Source organism: Cucumis melo, chromosome 12 (genome assembly GCF_025177605.1).
Source record: "Cucumis melo cultivar AY chromosome 12, USDA_Cmelo_AY_1.0, whole genome shotgun sequence".
Lineage (NCBI taxonomy): Eukaryota > Viridiplantae > Streptophyta > Magnoliopsida > Cucurbitales > Cucurbitaceae > Cucumis > Cucumis melo.
The window spans coordinates 21579604-21596362 of NC_066868.1; the positions used below are offsets into that span (position 1 = coordinate 21579604).

Consider the following 16759-nt stretch of genomic DNA (forward strand, 5'->3'; position numbering starts at 1 on the left):
AACTTTAGACTTGTAGTCCCATAATTGGATTTCAATTATAATAATTCTAAACTTTTCAACTTTTATAAACTACCATTGACTACAACATTACTATTTCATCTTACACACTCTAATAATTAACTCAATACCTCAAAAGCTCTTGAATGTTAAAAGGATCATAAGTTTCCAAACTAGTGGAGAATAAGCTTTTAAACTTAGGAAAAGTAGGGGACTTGGAAGTAGTTTGGTGTTCCCTAGTGTCAAGGATTTTAGGATTCTAAGGCCCAATATATGAAATAATGTCAGTTCATCCCAATTATTAGAGAATAAATCTAGTTAATGCAGAGTTGGGGATTGTAATAGTTATGGGGGGAAAGGACATTGATTGACAATTTTGGTATGAGAATAATGTATGTAATGTAGTAAGAAAAGATGGGTTGGTTGATTCATGGTTCGAATTTAATTGACAAAAGAATTCTCAAATGGATTCAAAATGCAGTTCAGAAATAGCCAAATGAGCTTTTTGAATGGCTTTGAAGGTTGAAACTGGATGGATGGATAGATGGATATGTAGTTGAATCCAGGTGAGAAACTTTCCAATGTTGGATAAGACAATTTTCTTTGACATGAGAGCTTTGGTAACTGATGCAATTGATATTTTGACACCTGTTTTCTCAAAAAAAAACATTTTTATGAAAATATTGAAACATATAACACAATACAAAAGAATTTACAAATATGACAAAATTTAGATCAACTCTTAAAATCTATCTAAATAGAGTATTATGAATAGATTTTGATATATTTGCAATTCCTAAAAATGTTGTTATACACTTAAAAAAAATGTTGCTCATTGTAATTATTCTTAAATTTTTGTCGGCTATCAAATGGGGATCTCAACTTTCTTTTTTTATTTTCAAGATGCAAAAGAGGATTTAAACTCATGACTTTTGAGTCAAAGGTTATTTTAATCAGATCAACAATTCATCATCAAATTTAAAACACATAATTATAAATATAAAATAATTAATGACCAAAAGTCATGATGTTAGATAATTATTATATTTATTCTACACAAGTAAGTTAGAGAAACATAATATGCAGATTGGCAGTAGGAGGGGCAAGGTTGATCCCTAAATTAATAATATGGAAAAACAGTCGAGAGTTAGTTTTTGAATATCATCCATAGAACATTTAACTACAACAAAAATAAAAAATTGATAAGACAAAATGAGAATGAGTAAAACATATGATGCTATATTACTGCTCGTACCTTTTGAGTACTGCAACATGGCATGAATCATTTTTCTTGTTCAATCACAGAGTGTTTTATAGTTGGAAACTCCTCATATTTGCTTCCACATTGCCAGTAAACTTTACGTCAATTCATTACAACAGCATCCAACCCGAGCTACTGCGTCTTGCCTTGGACTAACTGGGTTATCTCCTCTGATCTTGATTGGATTCCTTTTAGATACTCGGTGAGCACGCGCTGTTGGTAAGATCCTCCCTCCTGAAACATTGACGGAAAGAAAGAAGAATGGTGTGAAAACATGAACAAGATTGTTGAAAAAGAGTAAAAGTGACGAGGAAACAACACATAACAGAAGACCGGTATCTGTCTTACTGTTCGTATTAGAGTCCGCTCAATTCGTTTTTTAATGACATCATCTAGTTCATCTGGTGAGACATCGCCTTTTCCGATAGTCAATCCATTAATCAACAGCTTGTTCCACTCTTCTTCAGGAGCTGCAAGCAATCATTTTGTTAGGATACCCCCTAACGAGAAAAATTCAAGAACACTCGTATACGGACATATATGGAAATATGTTGTACTAATATAATAAAAGTAACAAGATAACCTACCTTTTGAGAGGGCTACTCTCTCCCAAATTCGGAAATCCCTCAAAATTCTCCACCCATCCTCTCGGCCCCACTCCCTCTATTTATAGCTAAAAGCTCAAACAAACTTACTACCTATTTACAAATATGCTCCTTCTACGATATTACTTGAACAAGATCTATTCTCTAGGTTGTACAATTATGTCCTCGAGTTCCAAGGAAACTGATATACCTCTTCTAATAACCACTAATTATCCTAACATATCTCTAACCAGGAGTCCTACACATTTCTATTTTGGTTAGGTGGGTTTATTAGAGATGATGGAAGGTTGGAGATTTAAATTTCCTACCACCACGTTGAGTCTAAGAATAATTGACGAATCAACCATATACCAAACAGCGAGATGACTTGTTGGAACATAGAGTTCAACATCGCTTTTTTTTTTTATGAATAACGTTCAATATTCGTTATGCATGAATGCGAGGGTTGGAATATATATCCGAAAGGTTAATGGGAGAAAAACTATATAGACGAGATGAATATAAGCCACTTACCTCTGATCACGGTTTCTAAGAACAGTTCAGCTTTCAAGACTTCCTCTCCTGCAAATAGAAAACGGATTATTTCAATACCAAAGCAAAATATATAAATAATGCAGGTAGACTATTTACTAGCAGTGGTACTTAGCACTCACAAGAATCAATAGGCACCGAGTGTTAAATTAAATTATTATTTATTAGAACATGATCTTAGGACATTAAGCCTCTGGGACATTTACAAGTATTTTAGTGAGAGGTTTAAAACTGGAAGGTTAGCCACCAACCGGTTGGTTGAATCCATGGGTTTCTATTACATACCCAGACGGCTGAAATTTGGTACTGTAATTACTGATTACCCTTCAATAAACTCAACTGTTTTCTTTTCTGAAGTATTTCTTCCCACATTATAGGCGACTAAGCTATACATTCTCGTTCGTACTGAACAAATGGTCAACAGTTGCAAAATTGTTACCTTTCTTTGCATAACTTCTCTTAGAAAGAACTCTGGATGCATAGAGTTGCAAAACCTTCTGTAACATAGCCTCTAACCCTGGCTTGTCTCCATCTTCTTTGGCCTGAACCAATTAAACAAGATTAGCCGTTCTAGGCACTATTAAACTCCATCACTAGTTGCATGCGGCCTCAAATTATATGTATCACCAGTCTTTCGCATGGACTAATGAGCACTAATAGAAGCAAACGGACATAGGATGCAATCTCATCTATATATCTTATTAATATTTTTAGATAGAAGCAATTAGACCAATGTTCTTGTGCATGTATGATGGTAGCAAATCTTAAATTGAATAAATAAATTAGTACCAGAGTATACTTTCTTGAGTTCAATGATATGGGGTGGGGATTTAGACCTTTGACCTCTTGATTAATATTATATGCCTTAATCAATTAAGCCATGCAGGTTTAATCTTCATCTATAATTTTCATGAGGATGAAAATAAGAAGATCGTACAAAACTTACTTGGCGTAGTTGAGCACTAACTTCTGCGAGAAAGCCTTCATCTAATTGCCCTTCTTGCTCCCGATGGATTATTTCCTAATCATCAAACACCTTCTAAGAAAGCTCGATGAAACTAAATATCATAACAATCGAGACTAATTTTTTTAGATAAGAGACAATTTTGTAGAAAAGGTCTTCTCTAGAAGCAGCTCGTTAGAGCTTTTTCATGGCTGATTTGGTTTGAACGAATCAACTCTTCAACAACAAAGGCCAACATTTTGAGGTTTTCTTAGACCATGTGTTTAATATTGCTATTTCTTGGTGTAAATTGTCTAACCATTTCAATTCTTATAGTTTTGATTCTCTTTTGGGAGATGTCTTTTGTAACTCCTTTGATCCGCGGCCTCTTCCCCCTCTTCTTTTCTAATTCCATTCAACAATCAAGACTAAATAATATTCCATAAGGACATGATTTAACAGCTCACTTAACGACAGCTAAATCTCAAGTGGAAGAAACTGAAAAGAATCCTAAAAGTAAATACTAGAAGCATTGTTTATTCTGACTCAAGCCAGAGAGAATGGTAGCAAACAATCCCAATTCCTTACTTAACAAGTATATACAAGCTCAATCGAGGTCACAATACAAGGACACGGCATGCAAAATATAAGATATACCTTTTCCATTAGCTTCAGTGCCCCAGGATCCCTGGGTGGCCAAGCTATCTCTTCCACATCGTCCACTACAGGTTTTAGAATCTCTTTAAGAATATCAGTAGATGATTCTATTTTTTCCTGTACAATTTACATTACAAGAAAATAATAAACATCATGACTCGAGCAACCTGATACTATTCTTCAATGTGTATGTGGGTGTGTATGAGAGAGAGAGAGAGAGGGACAGTACTTCCGTAGGAACTGTGGATTTTCAGTTTATGGAGGTAGTATGGGATTTATAGTTGGTGCGAAAATTACCCGTTAAATAGAATATGCTACCAATCAATTTTTACCTCTTATTCCAACGTGTGCTTGAAGGAAGTTTGAGCTTGGTGAAAATGGCAAAAGTATCTTTCATTTTATATGATTATCAATATCAATTTTAGTCCCTATACTCGGAAGTTTATCACATTTTAGTCTTTGTAATTTCAAATATCCAATTTTAGTCCCCCAAACTTTCCATAAATCTTAAGTTGAATTCCTCTAAGTTATCTTTTACCGGATTTGGTTAAATAATAACAATAATTTTCATAAAAGGAAAATACAATATATGAATATGTTTTTAAAATTTATCGTAAAAATGCAAATAGATAACAAAATGCTTATTAAAAAATTAACCATAAACTAGCATTGGAGACTAAATTTATCGCTATTGAAAGTACATGGACTAAATTTGAATAAAAACTTCGAAGTATAGGGACCGCAGTGGTATTTTAACCCAAAAATATATATTCTATGTACCTTAGTTTTATGGACAAGGTGATCCACTATACTCATTACTGAGGCAGCCAATTCCTCGTAATCTTTCTGAAAAAGAAAATATAGTATGAGCATAAGAATGCTTATAAAAGCATGGACAAGAGTTCAGACAAGAAAACAATGTCTAATACTAAGATGAAAAAAATTAAGTCAAAACTGAAACCATGCTTTATCGTCCTCTGATTTGCAGGTATCTGTTCTTGCTGCTAGTCGAATCCAGAAATTCTCATTGAAAGCTAGGACATTTTGAAGGACAAGTTTCTGAAGCTGTTTACACATACATGAACAGAGTACATAGTTAGTATTAAATCCTTGTACAGTGGAAAAGAAACGGTGAAAGTTTAAAATGAACTTTTTTATATACATAAAAAGCATTTCATCGATAAATGAAATAAGGGGGAAAGTTGAAAACAATTTAGAACTTCAAAGTGAAAGACACCATTAATTAGAAGGCCTCATATCAACAACAATTTCATTTAAGAACTGGCTTAAATCCATTTTCGGGTTATTCCATTTTTGGTCCCTACACTTCCAAATTTTCAGTTTGGTATTTACTAATTACTTCATGTTTGTTCGATTTTGTCCATATGCTTTTAAAAGTTTATTTTAATCTGGAGTTAAAAATAACTATTTTGGTTCTAGTTGTTACTTCACCGTCAACTGTTTAAATGAATAACGAATCTTTGCATACGTCTATTAAAATTTTAAGACGAGCATGTGTGAGAACCACATCAGTTGGTTGAGGCAGTATTAGGTGAACGAGGATTAGATAGTAGAATGATAGTAAGGATTAAAATAAATACTGTTAAAACTCAGAGGAATAAACTAGATATTTTAAAAACTACACAGCCAAAATGGAATAAGTTTGAAAGATAATGAAATTTTTTAGAGAAGAAGTATTTCATCAAAAGAATGAAGCAAGGAGAGACCCCGAACACTAATAGGTGATTACAAAAAGGATTTCCAATTGAAAACTAAATAAAAAAGATTAAAATTCTTAAAAGGGTGCTTAGTTTGCACCAATACCAACCCCGTAGATAGAACTAAATCCATAGAACTATCAAAACAAGTAGAGGAATCTCCTTATTACGTAAGTTCGCCCCACGATGTCTAGAAGAAAAAACACATAATATGACCAACCAAACAGTCTCCTTTTTACCATAAAATGGATAACACCAAAAGAGATCCCAAGATTTTGACCATATTATCAGAGCAGGCTAATGACCAAACAAAAGCATAATCTTCCAAAATATTACCGATACAATAATCCGATTGCAACTTGCACATGGAAATCCGTACAAAAGGGTCAACAAATTATAATAGATAGTGCAATATAAACATGGTCCAATTCGTGGAAAAGGATTACACTTACCTCTATTGAACTTGCATTCCTCAGGGTATCTATCAGTCTATCTACTTCTACAGTCTTCTTGAATGCGTCCTCAGCATCTTGATTGACTGCATATATTAAAGTTCTCCTGTATTAGAGCCAAACGTGCAAATTTACTTCCAATGGTTCCATTACTTAGAGGCAAGAATGGAAATCGATAAACTTTAACTTTAACATAAACAATTTGTTTCGTACATTTATTTACGTGATATTATTAATAACAGGAAAGTCTATCAACCTTACAACTCAAACGTTAAAGCAGCTAAACAAAAAATGAGATGTCCAATGCCAACCAATTTATCCCCAGTTTACAACTAAGAGCTCCCAACTTACTTTTTTGGCATTCTAATGAACCTTCAAGGAAAATAATAACTTCATACCTTCCTGCCTCCATATTAATGTCAGTCAAGTTACTACAAAGGACAAAGTTTATAATTTTTTACCTCCTGATAACAAACAAACATTTCAATGATTTCATTAGAAGAGGCCGCAGCAACAAAGAAGAATGTTAATTTTGTTGGATATGTACTCTCCCATCAAAACTTACCAGACAAAAAACTTCACTTTCTTAGGAATTTTAACCCTCTAGAAAGAGAAGAAAATTGAGGCCACCTGATAGGGAGAAGGGGAGTAAAAAAATCGAAGATTGACCAATGATAGAATCCTTCATCAATAACTAAATCACAAATATCTCTTCACTGTGAATGGACCATCTGATCAGAGATGACAAAAAGAAGGCCAAGCACCACTAGAAACTCTAAGTTCGTGAGGAGCAACGGAAGCCCAAGGAGAGAGAGTACACATATCAGATGAAAACAAAAACAGACCAGAAATGCAACATGTCTTCTAGTTCAAAACTTCAAATTGATAAACTTGTGGAAACAATCCCCAAAGAGGCTTGTCTCCCACCCATCAATCCTCCGAAAAGTAATTATCAGACCCATTCTTGACTGAACAGTTAATGAACTAGGAGAATAAGGGGAAACTAATAGCAATAGTAATCTATAGGTTTTTACTTCAACCCTTCAACCTACCACTTGAAAGCCACTCAAAGGGCTGCGGACTATACTAACTATGATCCTATAGCACAAAGCACACAGTTCCTGGTAGAACACCATAACTATTTAACCAACAATGTTTCATTACTAATCTCAAGTTACCCATGTCTAAACCTCGAACCTCCACAGACATCAAATCTATTCACACTTAAACAAGTGAGATCCATGATTCCTTCCCATACGAAATTCTCCATTAAGCTCTTTGTTTTTACACACAACCTAGGGAGGAGATTTCTTATACTTTATTCATAAGCATCTTCCTTAAATTATAATTTGATCTCTATTGCCTTATAGACATGTCAAGTTTCTTACCAAACTAACATAAAAAGTTTAGGTTTCCAAGAGCTTCTGACAATTTTACATATATCAGTTCTTTATTCCAATTCTTGGTTCCACCTTGTACTTGCCAGTGATAACACTTCTCCATAAACCTTGTTCTTTATTCCAATTCTTGGTTCCACCTTGTTCCATCTCCATACAGTTGCTCAATTAATAGGAAGAGAATCATTCTTCTGCTTGATTAAGTTTGTTTGCACCTTCATTGTTTAGTCCAAACCAAAGGAAAGCACTCATTCGATATGTCTAATTTTTTTGGCAATCGTAGCTGGAATGTAATGAAAGAAGGAAAATAATATCAGGGAACATCAATGTGATTGCTTCCATTGTAGTAGTTTACCTATATAAATGGATAGACCTATGGCCTTTTATCTATCTCACAACTTCGTGGAGAAAAGCCAGAAGGTTCATAGGATTAATAAGACAAATGAATATACCAAGTGCAAATAAATGCGAAGGATCAAGGGAGGAAGATAAAGAAAGAAAGACACTTTTGGTGAAAAATTAAAAAAAAAAAAAAAACTTGTTGAAAGAACAATCAATCAATTCTACAAATTAAAGAATACTAGCAAACATGCTTCAATCTCAGTTGCAGCTGTGGCTGCAGGCTTATTACCTCCTCCTGGAGTTAACTGGACTTAAGGGAAATGCTCTAAGATTCCATGTCTTGAAAACTCCTACGTCCCATTTCTGAAAATCTGACATCTAAGTGAAAGGAGAGAGGAAGAGGGAAAAACATAACACCGCATGTCAAATAAAGAAACCACGCCTATGATTACTAATTGAATTATCTGCCAACATATATGCACGGAGGGAATATAAAGATTATAAAAGGTTAACTATCTAAAAGACAATCATAATTTTGCGTACAGGGGATGGAGCAAAATCCTCGATAAAAAAAATTACCATATGATATTAAAACAGACAATTCAAGTCACTTATGCATACACAGCACATCCAACAGTCTCCATACCAGTTAACTCGAAAATGTATAAACAATGTGAAAACTAGAACACTCGACTATCTCGACAACCAAACAAGAACGAAATAAAAATTTAAACTCGGGCAGAAACTTATGCACAACATTCTTCCAGGATATAAAACAAACGCTCGATCCAGTTCGTCTAGCTATACTCAACACGTCAACATTTTACATGCCAGTTTACTCACAATTGCTTAACAGACGTAAAAAGAAATGAAAAAAATGAAAAATAAAAATAAAAAAGAATCAAAACAAGAGCAGAAATCTCAATAAAATATACGGAAGGGATATAGAACAAACACACAGTTCAGTTCATCAATGCATACTCAGCACATTCAACAGGTGTGAAACCAGTTAACGTAAAACTCGTTCACCATTGCGAAAGCTAAAACAATACGACAGTCTTGATAACCAAATTAGTAAAGGAATCAAAGGATGAAAAAGCTACCAGAACCGTTGATAAACAGCACGCAAAAGATAGATAGCGAGAGAGATATAAGAAGTACCATGGGGTGAGAAGATGAAGCAAAAGAAATGCGAAAGAATGGAGGAGGAGAGGGGAAGAAGGAGGCCATGGGAAGCGAAGGAAACAGGGAGAAAGAATGTGGCGGGAGAGACAGCTAACGACCATTCATTCGGCTTCCACCCAAATCCATTCCTCTCTAACGCAGTGAGAATTGAGATTTGGAGGCCAAAGGTTCACTTTCACTCTAAGCCCAATCCATCATCAACTCAATACTAACAATTTTCAAACGCATGACCACATCCTAAATTCCTAATAGTTCAATGATTATGATTCTTTTTGGAGTTGAAAAGCATAAACACGTGTAATGTTAAATTTTAAAACATTCAGAATGCTTACAAAATGAATGTTTCGATTGAAGTAAATATTGTGTTAAAGGCTCGAACCATTTTGCAATGGATGATATGTTCCTAACACGATAATGCACTTCATACTGTGAAGATGTTCTATAATCGTTTGTTTTTTAAAATTTGATTAGCAACACAAAACAAGCTGAATTTTTAGTTGGATTATTAAATCTTATTTGTATTTTTTTATAGAGATAGTTTTAGTTATCCTAGCATCGTACAATAACAAGCAAAACAATGTAAAAACTCAAAAATATATATATATATATATATATATATATATATATATATATACATATATAAAAATATAAAATGAGTATAAAAACTCAAGCAAATACAAAGAATACTTAAGTTCAATCTTGATTATATTCTAATCATCGAAATATACAAAAATGTTCTTTAATGGTGTGACAAGTAAAATACCGCAATCATCTCAACAATTAGAAAAGTGCAATAAATGTCGACATATTCGATTTTCGATCTAACATTTTTCCAGTGTTTTTAATTTTGTGCTTGATGGGTTATTGACCTAACCAATAGTTTTTAAAGTTGATGAATGTAGTGATTTTTTTTTTTTCTAAATAAGAAAGCAGTGGAATGAGGATGTTGTTTGTTTAGTGAAGATATGAACCTATTTGTTTGTGGGAATTTGAGAATACCTAGGCATCTTAAAATGACTATTAAATCATACATACTATGCCCTCCCTCTTGCAATACATTTTTCTCTGCACTTTACATTTTTCTTTTTATATTTTTCGTGTTTTTTGTTTTTTTATAAAATTTCTTTATTTTACATTTTTTATTTTAAATTAAAAAACCATTGTCTTCTTAACATAATCTATATTTTAAATTTAGATATAAAATAAAGTTTAGTTAAATTGAAAGGTTGATATGCTATTTTGGTTCAGTTTCTTTAATTTTAATCTATGTACTTCTCTAATTATAATCTATGTATTTTTCATAAATGTTAAATTTAATACCTGAAAATTAATATTAAATTATAACAAAAAAAATTCATGCAAGGCTGTATGTGAATATATTTACCGAAGTTATAGCAAAATTATTAATGTACAATAAAAAAAATCGAAAAATTCAACGATCTACTAACATAGTTAGTCATTAAGCAAGCATTTAACTGTCCATGAAATCACCTCTTAAATGTACTAATTGCTAATACATCATTGTTAACAAAAACTGTCAATTAGATTTTGAGGGGGGGAAAAGGTATTCACATATCCCACTAGTTTCCCTGTAAAAATTGTAGAACTATATCGTCTAAGGCTACTATCTCCAGAATCAGCCCCTATTCCAATGTGGGACATTTCAAATTATCGAGTACCGGAGTGCCACGTGTTGAAATTCGATAATATGAACTTTGAGAAATCAGTGGCTCCAGAACGACTATTTCCCTAATATTTAGTCTGTTCCAAAGATAGGTCAGAAATGCTATTGATCAAGTCATCAAGTAAATCTTCCTTCAAGTCTTTCAACACACCAAGATTACTGTCCATTGAAGGGACTGATTCAACAGAATTTTCGGTAAGGGCTTTGTTCAGCTGCTCCATGAGCTCGTCCTCGACTGGAGGAAAGTTCAAATCCCAGACATGGAAAATATCATTGATTGGCGACTCAGATCCAATTTCTGACAATTCATGCCCAATTCCAGCTTGATCATTCTCATCATTCCCTTCTACTTCCTCTTTGTAAGTGGGTAGAAATGGATTCTTGATAAGAGTTAAAGGCAGAGAAGTATCGATGTTGTCGTGCTTTTGGGGATCTTCCGAAGCTATTCCCGTATCATTCATAGGATGATCTTCCAATGCCGTTCTTGTTTCGTTCATAAGATCATCACTATCTCTTGAGGAAAATGTAGGCTCCTTCACATTGTTAGAGGGAAGCATGTCTACGTCGATGTCGCCGTTACTAGATCCTGGAACGTTATCGCTCCGAGCAAGAGAAGATTCAAAACCTTGAGGATAAAGATCAAGGATTTCTAATAAGGCATCCTTTACGTGGTTCCAATTGCCATCTGAAATATCTGGTATCTCTTTAATCAGACAAGAATCAACCCAAGCAATATCTTCACGAGTAAGACCATCGACTTGCTCTTTAGATTCTGGTCCAATGTCGAGATGAGAAGAAATAGACCCTTCAACCATGCTGTTCCATACAAATCATATATGTAAATTTACCAGAAAGACAATGACCTTTTAAGGATGGGGAAAAAATAAATCAATCTTTTTTAACTACAGGTAACTCTGCTAGTTTCAGTTCACACAAAAGGACTACGGTTCTAGAATTTGTTTACTATTATATATATTAAATTTGTTTTCACCCATTTACTTATTTTTTGGATCAATTAGTGATTAGTTTAGTATGACATTAAAAGCAGGAGATCCATTCCAAAGTGAGCTTAGCTCAATGGTAATTAGCATCCTAACATGTTATTCCTATTTCTTCCTCCATGCCTGCAGTTTTTGTACTAAATAAAGTGATCAAACCCTACAATGTATTTCCTCTCCAATTCATTTTGATTTTTACTTGTACTTGTTGGATCTTCTACATATTTCAAGCTCACGAGTGAGAAGTGTTAGATGATGTAACATTAAATTTGTCTTCACCGACCAGTTTAAGCTTTTAGATTAATCAATGATTTAAGATTTATGACAATATGGCCGATCTAGGGAGTCTTCATGGGCATATTCGTTGGTACTGAAACTAAGGCTTATCCCACTTTCTTATGGACAATACTTACCTACTGATTTGATTAATGATTGGGAAGTAGTAATTACTAAAGATTCGGAAGATAAAAAGAGAAATTATTTTTTTAAAAAAAAAGTATATCGTTTGATGGTGGTCCGGCTGCTAGGTTGGAAGGTACGTATTGTTTATAAATGGGATCAATGTATTGCATTAGTCCAGCCATAGAAAAGCAAGTAAAGCCATAATAAGGACAAAGGGGAGGAAGTTGGTAATGGTATAGCCAAAATTGCAAGAACCAGCACAAAAATTGGAAGGGAAACATGAAGAACAGATTCATTAATGATCAACATCTCTAAGTGAAGGGGGGAAAATATTCAAAAGATAGAAAGACCAATTCCACAAGCTCAAACCTCAAAAATGTTCCCATAATCCTTCAACAACATGCTGTTCCATACACCTGGATAAATTTAGAAGTACTTTGATCTTTTGACAACTGGTGAAAATGACTCGCTTTCTTTTTTAAATACAAGTAGCCCAAATAGTTGCAATTTTCCGATTCTAGTATTTTGTAAATGACAATGTTTTCTGGGTCAATATATAGAAAGTTTTTGTCAACCAAATGTTGGTCTAGTCATAAAAATTGAGACTATCTAGTCATAAAAAAGGAGACATAGTCTCAATGAATAACTAAAAGGTCAGGAGTCCAATCCTAGGAGTTACTTTGACACCCAAATGGAATATTTTGTCAGGTAGGTTATCCTTGTGATTAGTCGAGGTGCGCATAAACTGGCCCATACACTCATGGAAATTATAAAAAAAACATAGAAAGTTTTTGTTGCTAAGCTTTGTCCCAAATTTATTGCTGGGTATCAAAATATTCCATTCACAGTCAATCCATAACAAAGCAAGTAAAGCCATATTAACCAGTGGAGACAAATGGTAGAGCCTAAACTGCAAAAAGAAGTATAAAAAGCGAAAACAGTGCAATGCAAGGAAGTATTAATGACAGGTTCATTTTTTATCCTATTTTTCAAGGTGAAAAGGTAAAAAAGAAAAAGGAACAAAACAAGAACAGAGGATCAATTCTACACAAAATTTCCCGTGGTTCTGCAAGATTAATCTAATATCCTAAAAATCCCATTTAATTGAAACTAAAGGCCAAACTACATTACTTTTGAGTCTTCAAAAATCAAAATTACTCTAAAACATGTCTCTAATCATTCAAAATCAATTTAATGCTTGGTTTTTCATGTAATCAAATTCGATTCCGGATGATTAACGACGACTCCAGAAAAATTTTAAACATGACTGATGTGATCTTAACCATTTCTAAACCCCTCGAGTCTGTAAATTTCAATTTCATTCTCAGCTCCCAGGTCTGATTCTCTATATTTTAGAACTGAACACCATAAAGCTTCGAACAAAGGAAAAAGAAAAATCACAAACGTTTCTACGAACTGACAGCAACGCTGCAAATCAAACAATCATTCTGATATCTTGCGGCTCTCTATAAATAAAATGAATTCTCGTAAAATTAAAATAAGTAAATAGCGCTGGTGATTATGAAACGCAACGAGTAATTGTCAGTAATGTCAAATGTGTAGATGGAGAGAGAAATATAAAAGAAGACAGATAAAGAATTCTTACTTCGTATATAATTGAAACCCTAGTTTGGTTGAAGAAGAGTGACGATCCAGATGGATTGCTTGATGTTGCTAGTAGAAAATGAGGTAACGGAAGAAGCTAGAAGGACTCTTCTTGAAATAGAGAGGCCGGGTATAGAGGCATTCGAGGCACCTGGCCCAAGGGGAGTATCCTACCTTATATGTACTGTTTGAGAGATGATTATAAATATTATTTAAAAATTTTCAATTGATTACGGGAAACCACTATTTTGAACTTTTAGTTTGATTGATTAGCTTCCTTACGTTTATTATATATTGCAATAAACCTCTTGTATTGGTTGATGTTTAATCATAAGAGAGAAAAATTGTCGATTCAAATAAATTTAAATTTTTTTGCTTTGATTAATCCCTTTAGATGAAGAAGAAGAACTAGCCAGTGGTAGGTTTTCGCCGGTTGAAATCCTCTACCACGAGCTGGAGGGAAACTCTCACAGCCTCATCCAACTAATCTAGATCTTGATAGCCTACGTTTGAATGACAAGATTGAGGCAAAGACTTGCTATTATTCAAACTACCTTGCTATTGTTGTTGGTCATCCTCCGTCGTGGTAGTGCGAGAAAATGCTTCAAAAGTTTTCCTTCATTTTTCCTTAAAGTTATTGCAAACCCTCGTGATCGATTTTCCTCGATAATAAGATTTAGTAGAAAGATCAAACATAAACTATATCTATTATATGTTTGTAGGGCTATAAAAGAAAACATAATTAAGAAATTTAAAAGAAAACAAAATTAAGGAGTTTTCCTCGTGTCGGAATAGTAGTGGATTTAGATCGACAAACATCTCCGACAAGTTTTTCCTCTTTTTCGATCTAAAAAAGTTAAAAAGAGCAACTAAAAATAAGTTTTTTCTTTATATATATATATATATACACACCCCATGTGAATCGACAAATTTATCACTTTTAATTGATTATCAACCATCCAAAATGATATATTACAACACTTGATAAAAGGCATAAGATTAATTAATCAAGGTAAAAGTTGAATGGTACAATAGTAACAAACTTAGTTTAGGTTTTTTTTTTCCCTAGCTTTACAAAGAAGCCTATGTCTAGTAATTAACAAACATTAGATTGGTTTTTGTTATACTTGATTCATTGTTGACTCACTTTTTAGCTTCTTTTTTTCTTTTGATTTTTTATTTCTATTTGTATCTCTGTGTTTGAATGGACCGTTTTATATATTTTCAAGCTAAAATTTAGCTTTGCTGTTAGTTATATATAAATTAAAGCGAGGTCTCTTAATTTTTACATGGACATTTTAAAAGATAGCAAAATATTGAAACTAATTATAAAATATAACAAAATTCATCAAACTCTATAGTCCATTTAAAAACATTACTATATTTTGTAAATAGTTTCATTTTTTATGCCACTCATACTAATTCTCCTTTTGCTTTGTACTTTTCTACATAACATACATACGTACTCCTTACTAGTTAATAATTTTTAAAACGTTAAGAATCATAATAATTAAAATACTAAAAGATGCATAATGTTAATATGTATGTTTGTAGAAATACACAATAAGCGAAATACACCGTACCTGTATAAAGTATATCATACACGAAGACAACAATTCCCCTATAGAAAATACATTATAAGGTAACTATGGTTACTTATCACACAAAAGGTATATTGCCTATAAATGATAATATAAATCGTGAAAACATAGAAGTATTTAATTTCAAAATAAAAAGAGTTGAAATTATATCAATGGACTACAATAGGGTATCTCGTAAACTTGATATAAGTATACTTATATGGCTCTCCCAAAATATATAAAGTACAGCGTACTTTAATTAAAAGGACCTCATGATGAATGCAACTTATTGATAAATATATAGATTTAGAATACTTAAAATTGAACACATTATATTTAGATTAAAAATGAATTGTTGTATTACATAAAAATATTCACACAAACAAGCTCGAATTCATACATCGAATATCTTATAAGGTATGATTAGACCTAATTGTACTATGTTCAAAACTATTGTTAATGGAAAGCAAATAAACAACCATTTTAAAATACTGATTTGCTTCTAAACATTGATCCCATTTTAATATAAATTTCAGCTTAAGACGATTCAAACGCTTCAAAGTCAATAATTTTCGTATCATGATGTGAATTTTGAGATATGGAGAGTTCATTATTAAGAAGCGTTGTACTTCCAGAAGCACCCGACGATATAGAGTCAAAAACCACGAACAAATCATTATCAGAGAATTTTGATATAACCAACATAAGCTATGAAGCATCCTTATCCTCGACAATTCGAATGCGGTTGCAGCGATCCAAGTAAATAAAAAAATTTATATCTGATATATTCAACAAATTATGAATCGAATATGCAAATGGAACATACACCTCAACAACGCGATAATCGTGATAGTGGGAAGATTCGATCCACCTACCATAAAATATAGTATTTACTCGTTGTAAAACCGCAACAAAAACATCTTGATTTCTATTATTGTCTTCTAATTGTATAATATACACAATTTTTAAAATATTGCTAAAGGATGTAGTACATATTAGTATACAAATAAAATTAAACAAATAAGATATAATATAAAGATTAGTTTAATACAACATTTAAAATAATAAAAACGAATAAAGATAAATAACAATATTCCAAAAATGTATTAAAAATAGACATTTTCGAAATTTTATTAAAACAAGTATTTTCGAAAGCTAATGGGAAAATGATCTAAAAAATTTATTAAATATATATTATGGAAATCTTAGGAAATAAACACGTAAAAAATAAACAAAACTATTTTGAAAACTTATTAGAATTTTTTTAATTAAAATTATATATTTTCAAAATATTAGTAAAAATATATATTAGAGGTTAGTTAAATATATATTTTTCAAATGTTAGTAAATAAATATATAAATATTTATTAAAGATACCATTTGAATTAAAATATAATTCAAA

The 16759-nt window shown here is 32.5% G+C and overlaps 2 protein-coding genes across 5 annotated transcripts; both read right to left on the minus strand.

Annotated features, from left to right (window-relative positions):
* Positions 1-360: 360 nt before the first annotated feature.
* LOC103488108 (uncharacterized) lies at positions 361-9282 on the minus strand. 3 transcript variants are annotated; one of them, XR_537379.3, is made up of 12 exons: positions 9065-9282; positions 8193-8281; positions 6165-6270; positions 4961-5059; positions 4775-4840; positions 3995-4111; positions 3341-3415; positions 2834-2936; positions 2377-2424; positions 1607-1728; positions 1253-1492; positions 361-645 (listed from the first exon to the last, which is right to left on the minus strand). XR_537379.3 is itself a non-coding variant. In XM_008446676.3 (11 exons), exons 1-11 carry the CDS (start codon positions 9131-9133, stop codon positions 1391-1393), a joined length of 996 nt encoding a protein of 331 aa, XP_008444898.2. In that variant the 5' UTR covers positions 9134-9282; the 3' UTR covers positions 963-1390. The 3 variants fall into 3 exon arrangements, 1 of the variants encoding a protein (XP_008444898.2); XR_537380.3 differs by lacking the exon at positions 361-645 and adding an exon at positions 963-1112; XM_008446676.3 differs by lacking the exon at positions 361-645 and having other exon boundaries at positions 963-1492.
* A 1229-nt stretch (positions 9283-10511) lies between these two features.
* LOC103488123 (uncharacterized) lies at positions 10512-15347 on the minus strand. 2 transcript variants are annotated; one of them, XM_051079779.1, is made up of 3 exons: positions 14332-15347; positions 13779-13928; positions 10512-11588 (listed from the first exon to the last, which is right to left on the minus strand). In XM_051079779.1, the coding sequence occupies exon 3, from the start codon at positions 11585-11587 to the stop codon at positions 10838-10840; it is 750 nt and encodes a 249-aa protein (XP_050935736.1). In that variant the 5' UTR covers position 11588; positions 13779-13928; positions 14332-15347; the 3' UTR covers positions 10512-10837. The 2 variants fall into 2 exon arrangements, with proteins under 2 accessions (XP_050935736.1, XP_050935735.1); XM_051079778.1 differs by having other exon boundaries at positions 13779-13961.
* Between the last annotated feature and the right edge of the window lie 1412 nt (positions 15348-16759).